At 37.2% G+C, this 20,223-nt stretch overlaps 2 protein-coding genes across 6 annotated transcripts in view; one reads left to right on the forward strand and one right to left on the reverse strand.

Moving 5' to 3' along the window:
- The window catches only part of AIMP1 (aminoacyl tRNA synthetase complex interacting multifunctional protein 1), a 31,271-nt gene extending 25,989 nt beyond the window's left edge, over window positions 1-5,282 (reverse strand). The window contains exon 1 of one of the 2 annotated variants that reach the window (XM_009207316.4): window positions 4,091-4,212. In XM_009207316.4, coding sequence (XP_009205580.1) covers window positions 4,091-4,092 — 2 coding nt within the window. In that variant the 5' untranslated portion in view covers window positions 4,093-4,212. Of the gene's footprint in view, window positions 1-4,090; window positions 4,213-4,337 lie in introns of those variants that run through there. The other variant, XM_003899061.4, reaches the window with a different exon arrangement.
- TBCK (TBC1 domain containing kinase) overlaps window positions 4,474-20,223 on the forward strand; it is a 237,214-nt gene continuing 221,464 nt past the window's right edge. The window contains exons 1-2 of one of the 4 annotated variants that reach the window (XM_009207317.4): window positions 4,474-4,750; window positions 11,953-12,174. In XM_009207317.4, the coding sequence (XP_009205581.4) occupies window positions 11,982-12,174 (193 nt within the window). In that variant the 5' untranslated portion in view covers window positions 4,474-4,750; window positions 11,953-11,981. Of the gene's footprint in view, window positions 4,755-11,952; window positions 12,175-20,223 lie in introns of those variants that run through there. The other 3 variants (XM_009207318.4, XR_002522144.2, XM_017958927.3) reach the window with 3 other exon arrangements.

Here is a 20,223-nt window from a genome sequence, read left to right on the forward strand (position 1 = left end):
TCCTAAAATAAGTTCATGACCCGAACTTTATACTCGCTGATTTTGTGTCATGTGCTGGGTTTATAGTAGAGAATAAAAATAAACATGTTCTTTGAACTAACTAAGCTTTCAGACAAATGGGGGAAACACAGTTGAAGACATGTTTTAAAATAATGTTATGCTTAGGGCACAGCGATAGTTTAACAACAATACTGCTTAGAGCTCAAACAAATCTTTTACCATTCAACCCAGTACTCATTTCATTAATCTCTATGCCAATTACTCCCCTGTGATTTTTCAATTTTACACTGAATATAAGTTAACCTTCAAAATTTTAAATCCTCAGAGTTTCTAATATGCTAATATGTATAAGGTTTCTCACAGATGATAATAACAACTACATATATTTGTAGAACATATACTATGGCTGGCTAAATGCTTTACACAAGTCAATTTCAAATATTGTAATAATCTCCATTATACAGAGAAGAAAACTTGAATTAAAATTAATTTGCCTCGGCCGGGCGCGGTGGCTCAAGCCTGTAATCCCAGCACTTTGGGAGGCCGAGACGGGCGGATCACGAGGTCAGGAGATCGAGACCATCCTGGCTAACACGGTGAAACCCCGTCTCTATTAAGAAATACAAAAAACTAGCCCGGCGAGGTGGCGGGCGCCTGTAGTCCCAGCTACTCGGGAGGCTGAGGCCGGAGAATGGCGTAAACCCGGGAGGCGGAGCTTGCAGTGAGCTGAGATCCGGCCACTGCACTCCAGCCTGGGTGACAGAGCGAGACTCCGTCTCAAAAAAAAAAAAAAAAAAAAATTAATTTGCCTCACGTAATACTTAGTAAATGAGGACTGAAACTCAGGTCTGTCTGATGCTGCAGTTAGCTCTTTTAATGCTCTAGCTATAATTTCTCTAAAGGATATAATTACAAAGCATTTTCCAGTAAATTTCATGACAGAATCCTAACCCAGGAATACCTATTAACATTCGTTTGAACTAGTATTCTCTAAAACAGTTTGGGAAATGCTGGTTTAAGTCTCTGGACTAAAATTTTAAAAAAATCAAGACTGTGAGATTAAAATAGATATAACAATTACATGCACAGTAATTGAAAATATAAAACATTTATGAAGAGAAAAGCACAGAAAACAGTAGACCAAGTATGTTAATTGTGTTTGATTGGTGAGAATCAAGACTTTTTCTTTTTCCTGTACTAAATTAAAATGGTAATAATGCATTTTTTATATCAAAAGCTTTTGAAACATATTATCTAAATCATTCTGCCCCTTCACATTAATTTTGTCCTTCTCAATGTTAATTATCATATTTCATCAAAGCTAAAAAGCCATTCATCATATGATACCTCTAATGCAGAATCTCAAATACTGTACATGAATTTATAGTACACATTAATCATTAAAATATACACACAAAAGATGATTTTTGAGATTCTGAGATCTTCATGATCATTTTTGTTCACTCAGCAATTTCCTCAGGAGTCCTCCCCACCCCACCTACATTGCCTGCGCTCTCTTTTCAAAAGCCAAATCTCTGTCCTACGATGACAACACTGGGAATCAAACATAAGTCAGTTACTACTTTGAAATCAAAGTTTTACAAGCAGATTTTTAATTTTAGAATTCCTATGCTATATAGGAACTCTACACAAATTTGAAAGTGTCTCTACTCAAAACCTCTAATTACACTATTTCGAAATTACAGTAGGTAAAAATTTACATTTTTGTTGGAAGCTTTAAATACTATATTTCAAGAAATCTAAAATGCCATCAATTGTAAAATGGCTTCAATCCCAAGAAGCTCTATTATTTTATGTACCAGTATGAAAAAAAAAACCACTATTGAATCAACTGACCCAATGCTTTCTTATCACTTAGACATATCTACATTATTTATTAAAAGACTTCTTTTACATTTAACCCTGGATTCTTATCTTGTATCACCCTTTTGTTTTCACTCATACACAGTAACTTTTCATTCTAATGCTGATCATAATCTTCTAAATGATCTTTAAAAGGGAAATTAAACTCAACAACTATATGCCAACACTGCACATATAACTCAAACTGAAATAATGAGAAGATTAAGTTATGACTAAGTGTGTGTAAGTGTGGGCAATGACAAATATCTCACAACTGCCAATTCATCTACAGTGATTTAAAGATGTCAACAATTTAAAAATCATCCCTATTTCAGAGATGTATATATGAGAAAAATGTGTATATCAGAATTGATAGACTATAGTAATTTTAATCATTTTTTTCCTTTCTTCTCCTTCCTTCATTCCTCTTCTTGCCTTCCAACTTCTTTTCCTGATTTGCTACACAATCTAGTTACTGGATATCTAAGAATGTTACAGTATACATAAAATACCCCACACTGAAAGAACGTCCCTATTACAGTGTTAAGCAATGTGGTACCTTTTAGAACTAGGTGAAAATTCCTGCTAGGATTTAAATCATATGTGTCAAAAGTCAGAATTTAAAGAAGAAAATTAAATACACTGAGAACAATGCATCTCAAGACACTCAAAATATGTAAGTGCAGCAACCAGCAGTAATTCCATAGGCCTTTTATCAACCTTTGCCAAAACCTATAAAAAGAATATCTAAAATTGCTTTTTTATGAAAGTTCCTATTTATTCTTGTTTCCCTTACCAGAGAGCCTGCTTTCCCCTTACTGATGAGAACACAGGGGGTCCTGGGTAAAGAGTCCATAAAATTTAAAAGGGAGTATGCCTTGGCCTCCCATGACCCTCTTACCTCACAATAAGGCCATCTTTTACCTGGTTCAGATTTGCAGACTAGGTCCATTAGATACCTTGTCATTAAATACCTATAATATACCCTAATCTTTGTAATCTTGACAGGTATTATTTCCATTTTATAGACAGATCCAGGATAATTACATGACTTATCGGAATCCCTTCAAGTATCACAGAGCAAAGCCATGATTTTAACTTGCGTTTGCCACTCTGAAACTCACACTGGAATTCCTTTTTAAAGTGTCCTTCAAAGTCTAATTAAATAAAATTAACCCTGTCATCTATAATACTCTTACATATCCAAATTAAGTACATCAAGAATATCACTGGCCATTTTTTACCACCCATAGTCAAACCACCTTTATGCTTCCTCTGGATTATTGCAACACTCTCCTTATTGGTCTCTTTTCTCCTACCACGCCCTCCTCTGTGTATTTTCCTTTATGAGTGACCCTCTTAAAAGGAAGTCAGATTCCATCACTCTACTGCTCAAAACCCTCCAAAGTCCTATTTCATTTAGAATAAAAGTTAGATGTCCTCAAGATCTTCATGACTTGCTCTCCTTGATTTAATCTCCAGTGAAGGACTAAACCCTTTACTCAACCCTGACCTACAGGCTTCCTTGCTATTCTAGCAGGTTTCTGCTTCATGACCTTTGCAATGGCTGGTCCCCTCTGTCTGACTGCACTTCCCCAAGATATTCCCATGGTTACATTTCCCACTTCTGTCAGCCCTTTACTTCAAAGTTATCTTTTCAGCAAGACCTTCCTGTGTCACTCTATAACCTTCTTCTCTGCTTTGTATTTCTCTTCAGGACTATCACGACCTAAAATACAGCATGTTTCTAATTACTTTGCTTAGTATGTGCCTTCCTCACTAAAATGTGAGCTACAAGTAGACAAAGATTTCTGTCTGTCTTGTTCACTGCTCTTCATCTAATGCCGAGAACGGTGCCTAGAATAGAGTGGGCGCTTAATAACTATTCGCTGAATGAATAAATTCCCGTTTTCACCCTTCTCTCCCCCAAAGCACCCAGGTCCTTTGACACACACATTCACATAACAGTAAATACGCTTAGGGATCGATATTTTTCGGTAGCATTCTTAACTTAGCCCTGCATCCCATTTCTCAAACGCGGCTCCTTTAGAAGGAGGTCTCAAGCTCTTTCCTGTTTCCTCAGGCCAGGGCTGGTCCTGGTGCGAACGGACTATCCGTTAGCAACCGCAGGCCAGGTTCTCTCTCCTGGAGGCAAGTTACAGAAGGAAGACCCCTACGATCGCAATCCGCGATCCCCGAGTGAGTGACCCTCCACGACGTCACTCACATGAAGCGGTGGCCACGGGTTCCGAGAAAGCCACAGCAGGAAGCATGTAGGGACAACCACCCGAGCACTCTAGCAGTGAGAAAGGACCCAGTGAGGTGTCCTTGCTGAACGCCTGAGTCTTCTACAGATTAAATCGTCAATTCTTTTTTCCTCTTCCTGTGCTCAGTCCCATTAACCTTCCACACCACGCTCCTCGTCTTCCATTCCCTCACCCAGGATTTCCAATCGCCCCCTCGTCCCCCGGCACCTCTTTCTCTGTCGCTATATTTCATTTCGAGTCCAGTTTGGGCAAGGGGCAAGACGCCACAAGTCGGGGTCTTTCCTCAGTATTGGGTCGCGGTGGCTGTGAAGGCAGAAGAAAAGGCCAGGCTGAGGGGAGGGTGGAGGGTAAATAGCTGGGATCTGTGATTGGGCAAGGCCAGGCTCGCGGTCTTTGCCGGGTTCCGCGAAGGGAACCTTAGCTGACTCGGCTCGCGGGCGAAGGGCAACCTCTGAGCTCCCGGCGTTCCGGGAGCGGCCTCTTTTGTAGGAGCACCTGAAATGCAGCGTCTAGTGCACTAAGTCGTAGCGGCAGCACCAGGCACAGCGACTGCGCTGTGGCCCTGTGTAGAAGCTCCATCCCCCTTGTCTTTGTGTTTGCCTGCGTCCCCAGACTCAGAGGCAGGTATTTGGGTAATCTAGTTTTCCGTGTCGTAGTGGGTGGGGTCTGTGGGAGGTAGAGGACTATCAGGAGCGGTGAGTGGCCCCGCATGTCTTCAGAAGGGATAAGAGAACCGAGCTGTGGAGCTGCTTGCTGATGGGTACTGTCTCCATCCCTAGCTACAGCCCGCCTTTCCTGTGAATCAGGTTCACCTGAGTCCTTTGGGAACCGTAGGCTCAGCAGTCGCTCTGTCACTGCCTCAAAGGAAGGCTAAAGGAGGAGGTTAGAGAATCTAGAATCTGCCCCTCCATTTCTCACCATAGAGGCAGAATTTTGCTTTGATTTGTTTCTGGCGCTCGAGGTTTAGTCAATTTTCGAAGTGTAACACCCTCTTGAGCAGTAGGAGAACGTGAAGCAGTGAAAGGAAATTACTTGAGGATTGTCAGTGGCTGCTTTTCAAGGTCCCCTGTCCTGGTTTCTATCTATCTGGGACAAAAATAACCTCTTGAGAGAATGTATATATAAAATAAATGAATTAGTATCATTTTCCTGTAGAAGAAATGTGAAACTTTTGTTCATGATAAAATCAACATCTTTTGCCCTGTTTTTTACTCTCTCTCCCCATTCGAGTCATTTAACTATAAGTTCTTTGAGGGCAGAGATTCTGACTTGTTCATTATCCTTTGCCCACCGGCTGGAAAAACAACCGACTTAAAATAGGGGCTTCAAAATATTTGTTGAATGAATTAATTTTCAAGCCCAACTGCTTGCAATGTTGTTTGCCTCATCTAATCTCTCACTTCTGCGTTTTGTTTGTTCTTTTCCCCCAGTAGTTTTCTTCCACTCACCAGGTGTAAGCAAATGTCTGTGTGTGCATTTTTGTGTGTGAGCCTTTTTATGTACAACCATCTAAGAGGTAGTGAAAAAAGAACACTGATGAAATCTTTTATGTTAATTAGTGTTTTATCTTTTTCGGTCATTGTGTTTTATTTGGTTATTTTATTTTCAGCTAAGTGATAAAGATATCTGATTGAAAATCAAATAGTTGGCCGGGCGCGGTGACTCACGTCTGTAATCCCAGCACTTTGGGAGGTCGAGGCGGGTGGATCACCTGAGGTCAGGAATTCAAGACAGCCTGGCCAAGATGGTGAAACACCGTCTGTACTAAAAATTAGCTGGGCGTGGTGGTGGGCGCCTGTAATCCCAGCTACTCGGGAGGCTGAGGCAGAAAATCGCTTGAACCCGGGAGGTGGAAGGCTGCAGTGGGCCGAGATCATGCCACTGCACTCCAGCCTGGATGACAGACTGAGACTCCGTCTAAAAAAAAAAAAAAAAAGTATGGCATAGTAGGATTGAATAATAAGGTACAACTGTGTCACCTGTCCTATTCTCAGTACTATTCTTCAAAGATAACCACTTTTAACCTTTTTTAGGTCTGTAGGTTAAATAATAAGTTAAACCTAGTTAATTCTTTTTGTTGACTTATTGAGATAGCCCTAAGTTAAACTAATTCTTTTTCTGTTGACTTCTTGAAATAGCCCACACCATTCACAATCTCTCTTCTCAGAATTTGGGAATACTCATAATCAAAATTTTTGGCTTTTGTATTGGTTACTTTATAATTCAAAATAATATACGTAAATTTTTCACGTCAACTTTTGAAACTATATTTGACTCCTTGTTTGGTAAAACGAGAAAAGTAGTGATTCTACCTTTTTCTTTATCACCTTAGAAACTACATTTATGCCCACTTTCTCTTAGCTGGACATTTACTTTTACATTGTCAAAGTTGATAATATATTTCTTAACTATAATATTTGTACTTTGTTCACGTGCCAAAAACCAATTAAAAAAAAAATGTTTACAGTATTATGGCTTTATAGTTGTTATTTAGTGCAAGTCCAAGCTGTATGCTTCGATATGTTTTTTTTTCCCAGAGTTTTAACTTCATGATCCCTCTGCCATAGTAAGAAGATTATTTATGATATCAAGGTCAAATGGGTTTTTCTTTCTTTCCTGCCAAGGGCAAAATATTATGCTGTAATTGAGCATGCTTTATATTTTGGACTATGTAATTACATAGTTTTTAACTATCCCTACTCTCTTAATTGCCTTTCTGCTTTCTCCTGAGGAATAGGTAGGTGGATGTGCTTTCTTCACTGAGTCTTTTCATTCTTTGTATGATGGACATAGAAGCTTCCATTCTTCTGTTTGAAGTTTTTCCCCTTGAAGCCCAATGGCTTTCTGTTTAATTTGAACAAATTGCATTCTAGTCCTTTTGAATTGTTCCTATCCTGGGTTTATATTCATTCTTGGGTAAATAACATTGTTTCTTAGCCCCTCACCTTCTGTTATTGGACTTCCCCCTATTTCCCTGTAATATATCCTAAGGAAGCTTGCTCACAAAAGGCATGTGAAAGGTAATTTTATTTTTTAATGTTTGTATGGCTATAAATTATAATTTGCTCTTATGACTGATAATTTGGCTGTATATATAGAATCAGAAGTATTTTCCTTCAACTCTCAATCCTTCCATGTCTTCTAACTTTTTTTTCCTTTTTTTTGAACTGGAGTCTCACTGTGTTGCTCAGTCTGGTCTGGAACTCCTGACCTCACATGATCCTCCCACCTCAGCCTCCCAAGTATGTGGGATCACAGGCACACGCCACCGCACCAGGCTCTTTTCAAACTTTCATTATTGCTGATGAGAATGACAGTTTCACTTTAATTTGTTGATAGCGGAATCATTTTTTTCTCTCTGAAATGTTTAAAATTTTCTAGTTACATTTGATGCTTTGAAAATGTATGGCAATGTTTATCTTCTCATAGGCTCTTAATTTTATTTTTTATGAGATAAAATTGACACATATTAAAACACACTGATTTTAAGTGGTCAGTTTAATGAGTTTTGATGCATGTATTCATCCATAGAACCACTACCAGCACAATCAAGATAGAAAATATTTCTACCACTACAGAAAGTTCCTCTGTTTCTGTTTATTCAAGCCCTCTTCCCCATCTGCAGTACTATCTTCTGATTTTTATTAATACTGTAATTTAGAACTATAGTTCTGGAATTACATTTAAATGGAGTCATACAGTATGCACTCTTTTGTATCTGCTTCTTTCATAAACTTAATATTTTTGAGGTACATCCATGTTTTGGCCTGTTTGTTCCATTTTTCTTGTTAAATAGAATTTCATGGTACAAGTATGTTAACTGATTCACTTGTGAGACATTCGCATTGCTTCTGGTTTTTAGCTATTAAGAGTACAGTTCCTGTGAACATACTCATACCAGCATTTTTATGGACAAATATTTTCATTTTCTTGGTTAAACACCTAGTAGGAGTGGAATTTCTGAGTCACAAGTTAGGGATATTTTTCACTTTAGAAGAGTTTTCCAAATATTTTCCAAAATTCTTTTGCCGTTTTACACTCACACTAGCAATATATCAAAGCTCCACTTCCACATTCTCCTCAACACTTGTTATTGCCAGTCATTTTAATTTTAGCCATTGTAGAAGTTAAAGGGATTCTCATTTGCATTTCTCCCAATTAATGATATTAAGCAGTTTTTTCATGTGCTTATTGACTTTTCATGCCTTGTGTGAAAATGTATTTGTGACTTTTACCTATTTATGTATTGGCTTGTTGTATTATTGAATTGTGGTATTTATAGACTCCGAATACAGGTCAATTATATATAGACACACATATATTTGATTTTAAAAGGTCCTATGTATACATAATGTCATATGTATATATAGACAGATATAAATAATATTTCCCTTTAACTCGAAGTTTTATTTTCTCAGGTGCCTTTTGATATGCAGATGTTTTTAATTGGTGAAGTCTACTTTGTCAAAATTGTCTTTTGCGACTAGTGCTTTGTTATATCATGTCTAAGAAATCTTTTCCTAGCCTAAGGTTGTAAAGATACTCTCTTATGTTTTCAATGAGAAGACTTAACAGTTTTACCTTTACATTGAAACCTATGATCCATTTTAGACTTTTATGGATGTATCAGTAGAAGTTAAGGTTATTATTTTTTATATGAATATCTTTTTCCAGCACCATTTGTAAAAAAGACTTTCCTTTAACTCTTTTGAGTTCTGTTGAAAATCTATTTTATTTAAAAAATTTTAAATTATGAAATATGTAGTATTAACACACACGTAGATAAATATAGAGCATGGAAATTACCAAGCATAATGATAACATGAACACCCATTAATTCACCAGCTAAAAACTAGGCTATTATTCAAGATTTTTGAAGCTTCTTGTGGATTTTTCCCTAACCTTACCCCTGCTTTAATTTGGTAGTAACCATATTCTGAGTTTTTTTTTTTTTTTAATTCCCTTACTTATTGAACATATTCTTACAATAGATGTAAGTATTCCAGAATTATTTTTTTGTTTTGTTTTCGAGTTTTATAAAAATTGGCATATTTTATGTTACTTTTTTCACTCAATATTCATCTGTGCTATTAAACATTGCTATAGTTTGCTTATTTTTCATTATGTATGCAGGTGAATATGCCACAATTTATTTAACCATTTACCTACCATTGGACATTTAAATTGTCTCCAGTTTGGGGATATTAGGAGCAATACTGCCCTGATCTTTCTTGCACAGGTCCACTCTGTGTGTGTGTGTGTGTGTGTGTGTGTGTGTGTGTGTAGGAGTTTCTGTAGGAATATAATAGCGAGATAGTGTAAAACATTTCTGGTGATTTTACTAATTTACACTCCCACTTACAGCAAATTAGAGATCCTATTTTTCCACATCCTTCTAACATTATGTGTTATCAGATTTCTTAATTTTTAACTGTCTGGTAGATAAAAATTTTTGGTGGTTTTAATGTGCAACTCCTTGATTATTCATGAGGTTGTTTATCTTCCCATATATCTATTGGCCATTTCTCTTTATTCTTTTGTATAATTTGCTTTTCTGTAACTTGTTTCATGTAATGGATGCAATATCTTCTCAAATCTCTCTATATTTATTAGAGTTAGTTTTTGTGTTTTTTCATAAATTATTTCAGTTGCTTCCAAAGCCAAATTTTTGGAGGTTTATTTTATTGTTTGCGCTTGATACTGTAGTCTTTCCTCAACTATCTGATGATTCTCAGACAACTCATTATTTAAGAGCTAAGGCTGCCTGGGAGCTTTGCCTATATGGACAGGCTTATTGACTGATAACCTTTTGGTTTAGGATGGCTGGGTGCACAGCCAAATCTTAGCTGGGGTCCTACAAATTCCAGAATCATGAGGAATTTGCTCTTCTTGCCAGTGTCCATAGCAACTACTGTAGTTCTCAGTTTGTTCAGATTCTTTAGGAAAGAACCTTTTATTTTCAGAGTGTAAATAACTGCCTATGTTGTGGGACTGGTGGCAGAATTGATACTTCTAATTATTCAACACTTCACCCTTCTGATTTCAAACCCTCTTTGACTGCTGTTTACCATTGTTCCCGCCTTCTCTAAGTCTGAAGCCTCTGAATCTGAAAGGGCCAAACAAACCTCTTGACTAATAGGCCGGGCGCGGTGGCTCACGCCTGTAATCCCAGCACTTTGGGAGGCCGAGGCAGGCGGATCACAAGGTCAGGAGATTGAGATCATCCTGGCTAACACGGTGAAACCCCGTCTCTGCTAAAAATACAAAAAAATTAGCCGGGCGTGGTGGCGGCACATTCCCAGCTACTCGGGAGGCTGAGGCAGGAGAATGGCCTGAACCCGGGAGGCGGAGCTTGCAGTGAGCCGAGATCACGCCACTGCGCTCCAGCCTGGGCGACAGAGCGAGACTCCATCTCAATAAAAAAAAACCCAAAAAACAAAAAAAAAAAAACCAAACCTCTTGACTATTATAGGTTGTAGCTTATTTCTTTCTGCTTCTTGTGACAATACTCTTCCATATATATTTTGTTTTGTACAAGTTTCTAGAAATCTTTCATCACCTCATGGCCTGTGTCCCTTCCTTGTTAAGGGTTTATATTTTTAAAAATATTTTTAATGATTTCAGTAAGGTTTCTGGTCAGACAAAAGTGGTTTTATTGAATTGGAATTCCAGCATATTTATCAAAAAGCTGAGAAGGGAAAAATGCAGGGCTTTACCAGTAGAATGTCTTTTTAGTGAGGTCCATGGGTAAAATATTTTTTACCCATGTCAGAAGACCTTTTTTGTTTTCCTTTGTTTTGTTTTGTGTTGTTATGGTTGCCTTAATGTGATTCAGATTGATATGGAGCAAGTTTCCTAATCTCCAGGCTACTACCTTATACAACTTTGGGGGCACCGTTTATTTTGGAGTAAGTGCAAATAGCATGTCTCATGCTATACACGTGGAACAACTATCTCTAAACTTGAGCCAGTAGCTCTATCAGGATTATTAATAGATTAAATCAGATCATACATTATGTAAAACATCTAGCATAAAAATGAAAATTGCTTATTTAATATTATAGAGCCTTCTTTTAATCTAGTTTAAGCTTTACTACTATTAATAAGGTCCCTGATTAATTACCAGTTGGTATCTATATTCTCTCTTTCCTGACTTACCTCACTGTATGAGAAGGAAGGTTCTTGATGGTATGTGAGTTATTCAATCTTTAGGTAAAGAGAGGAGCCTTATTGGCTGGGTATGGTGCCTCACGCCTGTAATCCCAGCACTTTGGGAGACCGAGGTGGGTGGATCAGGAGGTCAGGAGTTCAAGTCCAGCCTGGCCAACATAGTGAAACCCCATCTCTACTGAAAATACAAATAGTTAATTGGGCTTGGTCGTGGGTGCCTCTACTTGGGAGGCTGAGGCAGAATTACTTGAACCCGGGAGGCGAAGGTTGCAGTGAGCGGAGATGGTGCCACTGCACTCCAGCCTGGGTGACAGTGCGAGACTCTGTCTAAAAAAAAAGAGAAGAGACTTATTAATAATATGAAGATGCAGTAACAGACTTCCTCTACTCTTTAAACTGCAAGATGTCATTGAGGATGGAATCATCTTTCCTTTTTTATGCCATTGAAAATCTTTGAGTTTGATTCAGAGCTGCAATATAAATGTATGCTGAGGCGTTTTGTCCTCTGATATTTTAGAATTTTCTTACTGTGATATTTTTACTGTGAAGGGTTCAGATTGGCATTTTCCTCCAAGTTGTATGTTAATTGTGTTTAAGGTTTGGTCTGTCTGGCTTCATATTTGGTGTGTCCTAAAATTCTCTCCTTTTCCAGATTATCTTAGAAGACCTAGGACTCCAAAAATGTTTCCCCTGGAGGACGCTGAAATGGGAGCCTTTACCTTCTTTGCCTCGGCTCTGCCACATGATGTTTGTGGAAGCAATGGGCTTCCTCTTACACCAAATTCCATCAAAATTTTAGGGCGCTTTCAAATCCTTAAAACCATCACCCATCCCAGACTGTGCCAATATGTGGATATTTCTAGGGGAAAGCATGGTAAGTTATTTTCTTTTTTTTTTCCTATTTATGTTCTCTACTTTGTTACCCAAAGTTATAAATACTGTATCCACTAAATATATAAAGCTATCATCAATTCCTGTGCACACATATCCTCCTTTCTCTCCTCCTTTTCCCCCACCCTGCCTCTCTCTCATACACTTGCCCATTTATTTGCAAATCTACCAGGTAAAATTCAAACTCTTTACTAGGCTATTGCATGCAAAAATCCTTCATCTAGTCCTTGATCCAGTCTGTGCTGTCCTCTTTCGATGTATTGCTTGTTGTTTCCATTAATTTAACCATTCATTCCAGCCAAGCTGAGTTGCTTTGAGGTTTTTTGATTCACATATCCTTGATTTTGTTCTTTGCAATTTTCTCTCATGGATTATGCTATGAGGGAGGGGCAAAGGTAACATAAATTTATACTGAGCAGAGTGGCCAAATACACGTATCAGTAAGCTATGGGAGGAGTCATGAATATTTATGAAAGGAGAACCATGTGTATGTGCATTTAAACTTCATTCCCCTTCAAGCCGCTTCATGGGTCCCACATATAAAAAATGGCAATGTTAGCATGATCTGATGGTCATGATCCGAGGGTGGAGTTTTTCACCCTCTGACGTCAAAGGTGGAGCAGAGGACACGAAAACCCTTACTGCTCATTCTTGGTAGACTGGCCAGAACCACTCCATGGTTGGTTATCAGGCAGATGGTTGCTTATCAGGCAAAAAAGAAGGGGTAGTGTCAGACAGTTGGTTGATATCAGTTGTGAAATCTTTTGAAAGGGCTGGTTTTCTCTAAGTCCCTAGGGAAGAAAGCCTAATCATGGTTAAGAGGGTGGTATAATGAGGTAGTCTGACCCTAAGTCCTATCATGGCTGAGAACTCAGTTTTCAAGGTTATTCTGGGGTCCCCTTGGCCAAGAGATGGTCCCTTTAGTCAGTTGAAGGGCTTTGAAGATTACTTTTAATTTACAGTAAACATCTAAGGAAATGAAATTTTAAGTTTAAAACTGTAGCTTCAGTAGGCTTCAGGAAGTCTGTGAACCCCTCAAATTACTATAAAATTGTGTATGTGTGTATACATATGTACACATGTGTTTGCTGAATAATGAAAATTCATAGTTTTTCACAGATTTTCGAAAAGGATTCCTAATGTAAAAAAAAACAAAAAGGAGAGGGGGGCTTAAAAGCACTGGTGTAGAGTATCAAGGGGTATGGAGAGATCATCTTCTTAAGGCTAACTTGAGAAGTTCTAATGTCAGGTCCTAGTCTTTTCAAAATTGATTTGACCTGCACCTAGTGTTGCACCATGTCATATATTTACCAATCAGGAGACCCACAGTCAGGGCCACTGTATGGGGTTTTGCCACACTGCATAAAAGCTTCTGGATAATGGAGTAGGTGGGAGCTGAAATCTGATTCTCTAATTTATTCTAGGGGGAGGGGTACTTTTTCTAATTTGGTTAAAGAGAACTGTGAAAACTAGTGGTAACTATATAGTAGACTATAGATAGCTCCAGCCATTTGCTGAAAGCCCAGAAAATAACTTTTGGTGAGTTAATTTTTGTTCAAAAAATAATTTTTTGCCAAAGATTTTTATTTGTTACCTGGCTTCAATGACATTAAGTAGATGTTGAAAAATTACGGGGATCATTTGGGGCTTTTTACATCACCAAGCAATATAATAGATATTTTCAAAACCTGTATACTTCAATACCCCATTACCCTTAATTCAGCTATAGATTCTAAAAAATTGCCAGTTGTAGAGTTGGCCTGTTTCCAAAACCATTCTTTGGTTGTCAGTACAGTAGTATTCACCATGGGTGGTGAACATCTGTAAAGTTGGCAGAGGCCTGTCTCTCCACTCTTGCCACCAAGAGCCCTTTGTTTATTCCCACTGTATCTGGAAGCCCCTTTGGAGCTTCACTTTATGTATTTGGGGTTTTTCCTCTGACCAATTTTTCCTAGGCCTTTTCTCAATTGACAAAATAGTCCCAAAGCTCCTTCTTTTCCTTCCTCTACCTAACTTGGCCTCTATAAACACTGAATTAGGAACTGTGTTATAGCATGATTCTCTTTGGGGAGCATTCTTGCTAATTTTGCCTATGAACCTTCTTTTTGATTATCAAAATCAGGTGGGAACTGATCCCCTTAGAAACTGTAATTGTTCTACTGATTGTTGTTCTCTGAGGCCAGTTCAACGGTATGGTTAGCCCCCTTAGCCCTGTCCACCATATTGCTGTTTACTCTGCTTCCCCGACTTGCCCTGCTCCTCATGTATCTCAGCAGCCCTCTCTGCTAGGGTAACATAGGTCATGAATATATGTAAAGTTTATATATTTTAAGTCTAGTTGTCTGAAATGAAAATATCGATTGTCATTAGGCTAGGGAATTTGATTATTTTGTTTTTATTGGCAATGTTTAACATTCTGAAAAGTTGTGTGTATGAGGAATAATTTACTGTTAGAGTAACTGCTTATGCAAAAGTCTGTTTGTTCCAAAACATTGTAGTCAGTTCAGTTGCATCTACTTTGAAAAATTTGAAAAGTTGCTGCTGAACAATCTCCTTAGTGAAAGTATTTCTCAGTGTGAACACCTATTTTTCAGTGGTGTAATACCATATAACTTTGATTTGTGTCTTCTCAAAGAATTTTGATTTTGATTCTACTTTTCCTCTTTTTTTCTGTTCTTGCTATGCAGATATCTTACTATTGTTAGTCATGCCCCTTCCCACCCTGCATGTTACTGTTAAGTCAATAACAATTAACTTCTTACTTGGAGTCACATACTCCTCTTACATGTGGTCTGTTTTAGTAACAATATGTTTTCACATATTATGTTAGCTCAGAAGTAAAGATTTCACTGTTTTCTATAGATCATTCAAAACTAATCAAAGATGATAATATTTTCTTGCTAACTCAGCAGGATGAAGTTTTTAATCTCAGGAATGGTAGACACTTTATTAGAATTTCAGAACTTTTTTTCTAGTAGAAGAAAATATCTTTAGGAGAAAAGAAGCCAGTAAACGCTGAAAATACTGTGTTAACAAATTTTATCTTTTCTTTTGAGCTTGAAATCTCAGCTGTGTTTAGAAGAAGAGTGAAGATTATAAATGGTAGTACATGCTTTTTAATTTGGTATTGATTATCCAGAAATCTTTCAATGATTGCTGGTGAAATCAAGAATAAAAATTATTTTATTTGAAATTAAAGTAGAGAATAATACAATTATATGGAATGTAAGATTAATTTATTCTGTATCTCTAGCATATAAGTTTTAATCTGTGTTTGTATTAGTTTCATAAGAGAAACAACAAATTATATAATTATATAAATTATATATGTAGTATACATTATATAAGTATATTAAAAATATTGCTGAGAATTTGTGTGCATGATTGTGGGGGCTGCTAGGCAAGTTTGAAATTCATGAGGAAGGTCATCAAGAAGGACAAGCTGAACTCTTGGGCAGAAGCTGAAGCTGTCATCCACAGGTGGAATTTATTCTTCTTCAGGGAAGCTTCAGTTCTGCTCATAGTTATTTATTTTTTATTTATTTATTTTTCAGAGACAGGAGTCTCACTATATTGCCCAAGCTGGTCTTGAACTCCTGGTTTGAAGTGATACTCCTGTCTCAGCCTCTCCTGTAGCTGGGATTATAGGCGTGAGTCAGTGTACCTGGCTTTCAGTTCTGCTCTTAAAGGCTATTAAACTGATTGAATCAGGATTATCCAGATTATCTAGGATAATTTCCCTTCAAGTAAACTGATTATAGACTTTATTCATTTGCAAAATAATTTCACAGCAACATCTAGATTAGTATTTGATTGAATGACTGGATCCTATAGTCTCGTCAAGTTGACTCATAAAACTGACCATTGCAGTGTTCCGGTACCAATACTATTCTTTAAGCATAGTATTTTTCTTTGTTGGTTTTGAACTGTATAAGCACTTATTGAGATAATCATATTTTAAAGGTGATGAGCTAGTCTCGATTTTTACTGTGAATAACAAAAGTGATGCAGTAAATGTATTCTGACGTTTATATTATTTTAAGGGATCCATGATTCACCTCTTTCTCTAAATTTAAAAAAAAAACGCTACTTTTAAAAACTTTATTTTACTTTCCCTGCCCCTTATTCAACTCCTTTATTCTTGCTTAAATGTGTGTTCTCTTCAGTTTCTTAGTGTTAACTTTGTATTAGCCTGTTTTCACGCTGCTGATAAAGACATACCCGAGACTGGGCAATTTATACAGGAAAAACCTTTAATGGATTTACAGTTCCATGTGGCTGGTGAGGCCTCACAGTCATGGTGGAAGGCAAGAAGGAGCAATTCATGTCTTACATGGATAGCAGCAGGCCAAAAAAAGAGAGCTTGTGCAAGGAAACTCCCTCTTATATAACCATCAGAGCTCATGAGACTTATTAATTATCACAAGAACAGGGAAAGACCTGGCCCTGTGATTCAATTACCTCCCACTGAGTCCTTCCCACAACACATGAGAATTCAGGATGAGATTTGGGTGGGAACACAGCCAAACCCTATCAAACTTAAAACACACAGTTTGGGCTGGAGACACTACATCATACTTGGGGTTCCTCAAATCTTTGTTAGAAGGAAGACTATTTCGCAATTATTTTATATTCTACTCTTTAAAGTTCATCTTAGCATCACATTTTTTTTTTATATAAATAATGCTACTACATTGATGATTTATATTTGGCACATTATGTTTCCCAAATGCTCTATTCTGTGAAATTCTATTGTTTTTATAACATGTTATTTTTAAACAGTGGTCCAGAGATTTTAGAATGAAGACTCTCTAAAGATTTCTTTAAAAAACATAGTTCATAGTAGAAATATTGTTTTGGTATACACTACATTATCTCTGGGAGAAACTTTGATGTTCTGCCGAGGATTATGGCTCTGCAGCATTAAAACTATGCTTAATAGTTCCATAGAATCTTGAAGCTTTGGCAAACACTTGTTTATGATATTTTGAAGGGGTTTCCAAAAGCCTGAAAAATTTTAGTTGTGCCAGATACTTTGGAAATCTCTTATAGATATGGAGAATTATGAATATCCAATTTAAAATGATTAATGGAATATGCACATTTTAATAAATTATTTTGTTTTTGTTTTACATGAAAGTCAGTGCTACTGAGTTTATAATATGGGCATGTAATTTTCTACACAGGACAGAGCTCTGTTTAGTGACTGTGGTCATATGAGATTCTTCATTTCTAATGGCCGCATCATGCCTTTGCTAAAGCTAATTCATTTAACAGTTATCTTTATATTACATGCCTATATGTTGTAAGTGACATTCTACACACATGTGATGCAGTACACCTGTGTGCACTAGGCACCTGTGATGTACTACTGTGATGCACCTGTGTACAACTACTGATGCACTGCTAGGCACCTGTGATGAGACCCACCTCATTCCTGCCATCACAAAATATATTATCTGATAGGAAAAAAGATACTATAGTAGTCCCCCCTTTTCCTCAGGGGATGTGTTCCAAGAAGTCTCCTGCCACTCCCATTGGATGTCTGAAACTGAGGATTGTACAGAATCTGATTCTCATGAGTCATAATATGTTTCTATGTATGTCTTCTACTCACAAATTTAATGCCTTTTCCATCTTAGCTAGGCACTTGTCTTGCACTGTGGTCATAATTTTGTAGTTTGAGGCATGACAACAAAACTAGCATGATTTTCTTTTTTCTTAAATTTCACGAATAGAAAATTTCTTACCATACATCTTAACAACTGATTTTTTTTTCTTTCCTTATCAAGTTGAGAACTTTCACCTTTTCACTTGAAGGAAACACTTTACATCTTCTTTTTGTTGTTGTTTTTAAGACGGAGTCTCACTGTGTTGCCCAGGCTGGAGTGCAGTGGCGTGATCTTGGCTCACTGCAAGCTCGCCTCCCAGGTTCACGCCATTCTCCTGCCTCAGCCTGTAGCTGGGACTACAGGTGCCTGCCACCACGCCTGGCTAATTTTTTTTTTTTTTTTGTATTTTTAGTAGAGATGAGATTTCACCATGTTAGCCAGGGTGGTTTCCTGACCTCATGATCCGCCCACTTCGGCCTCCCAAAGTGCTGGGATTACAAGCGTGAGCCACCACACCTGGCCATGTCTTCTTTTTGGCATATATTAATTGCTGGTGAGAGATTTCATTATACTACTCAGAATGGCATGCAATTTAAAACTTAGAAATGGTTTATTTCTAGAATATTCCATTTAAAATTTTTGGAAACTGCAGAAAGTAAAACCATGAATAAGTTGGAGTTATTGATGATGCTGGCTGGACCAAAATAAAAATGCATACAAATTATTAGAGTTGAAACAAGTGCTACGAAAGAAAATTAAAATGTGGAATAGAGTATGTTGTAGGAGAGCAAATCGATGTTGGGAGGTCCAGAAAAGTGTCCCTTGAGGAAGTCACATTTAACTGAGCCCTGAATAATGAATAATAATAAAAGCTAACAATTAGCTAGTGCTTGTTATGTGCCAGACACTATTCTAGGCTTTTATTATATATTAACTCTTTTCAACCTCACAACAACCCTGTGAGGTAGGTGGCTATTCTTCTCTTCATCTTACAGAAAAAAAACTGTCATAGAGAGGTTAGAAAATTTCCCTGAGGTCACATAGTTAATTAGTAGTAAAACTGGGATTTGATCCCAGACAAAATAGTCTATACTCTTTACCACTATGTGGGAAAGATCATTTGAGGCAGTAAGAACCCATGTGTAAGTGCCCTAAGGCAGGAAGCCAGAAGGAAGATCAGTGTGATGGAAGTTGGTAAACTAAGATAAAATTACATAGATGAAGCTAGAGAGGGAGTTCCATATTCAGACTTCTTATGATTTTATCACTTGGGCTTTAGTGTGAAAATATGTTGGAAAGAAATAAGAATTAATGTGAGAAGATCAGTTAAAAGATTGTTGTAGTTCTCTAATGAGATGATGCTGGCTGGGCCCAGATTGTGGCAGATGGAGCAAACTATATAGATTCTAGAAATATTTGAGAGATAAAAATAGCAGCACTCTGTTTATTTGCATTTGAGAAGGGGAGATTACTGTTTAGTTTCTAGCTAGAGCAGTTGACTGGATAGTGATATCATTGACTGAAATAGTATTAAAGGGGACAGACTTTAACAGTAAATTATAAGTTGAGTTTTGGTTCTCTTGAGTTTCACGTGACTTTTATATTAAAATCCTGTAATATGGGCTGTAAAAGCCTGCAGTTCAGAAGAGAGTTTTGGGCTTACAATAAAATCTCAGAGTTTTTCAGCCTTGGGAATAGATGAGAAAACAGGAAAAAGACCCTGAATCAAAGGTGGAGAAACTGGTAGTATTTCAATTTGGGTAGAAGAGGTAAAGATTTACAGAGGATACTGAGGGGAGGGAGCCAGATAAATGTAAGGAAAATGGACAAAACGTGGTAAGATGAAAAGCAAAGGAATGCAGCTTCTTGTTTTGGTTTTCTGATAAGGTTGACAGCTTTTTTCTTCTGGAATTTTACCATTGTACTAAATTGCTTGGAGCTTACCTTTGCATACTCTTTTCTTTATTAAGTAAATAACTTGACCTTTTATTTCATGGTTTCCTTTCCTTTTTCTTTTTCTTTTTTTCTCATTAAATGTTCTTTTAAATTTAATTTTCTTTAAATTCCTGTTAAATATTCCTGTTCACCTCCCTCTCTAGTTTCATCATTTGCTATTTCATTTTATTCCTATTCCTCTACGATTGGAATCTTTTATCCGAAAATGATAATATTCATATATAGCATTTTTAATTTTTGTGTTTCAGATCATTCTGTATAATCCCATTTTGCTAGACAGAGTAAACTTAGATATGATCCAAGATAATACTTTGCTCCGACACTTGACATGTCTGCCTGAACACAATTGTCCATCTCTCCTTCCCCTATTCAAGACCATACCTTAATCCAGTCATTACTGAACTATTTTATATACTAGATTTCTTACTCTGAACTCCCTCTTTCCCATCTTCTTCTGTCTCTTT

The sequence above is a fragment of the Papio anubis genome, chromosome 3, assembly GCF_008728515.1.
Source record: "Papio anubis isolate 15944 chromosome 3, Panubis1.0, whole genome shotgun sequence".
In the NCBI taxonomy this organism is placed as follows: Eukaryota; Metazoa; Chordata; class Mammalia; order Primates; family Cercopithecidae; genus Papio; species Papio anubis.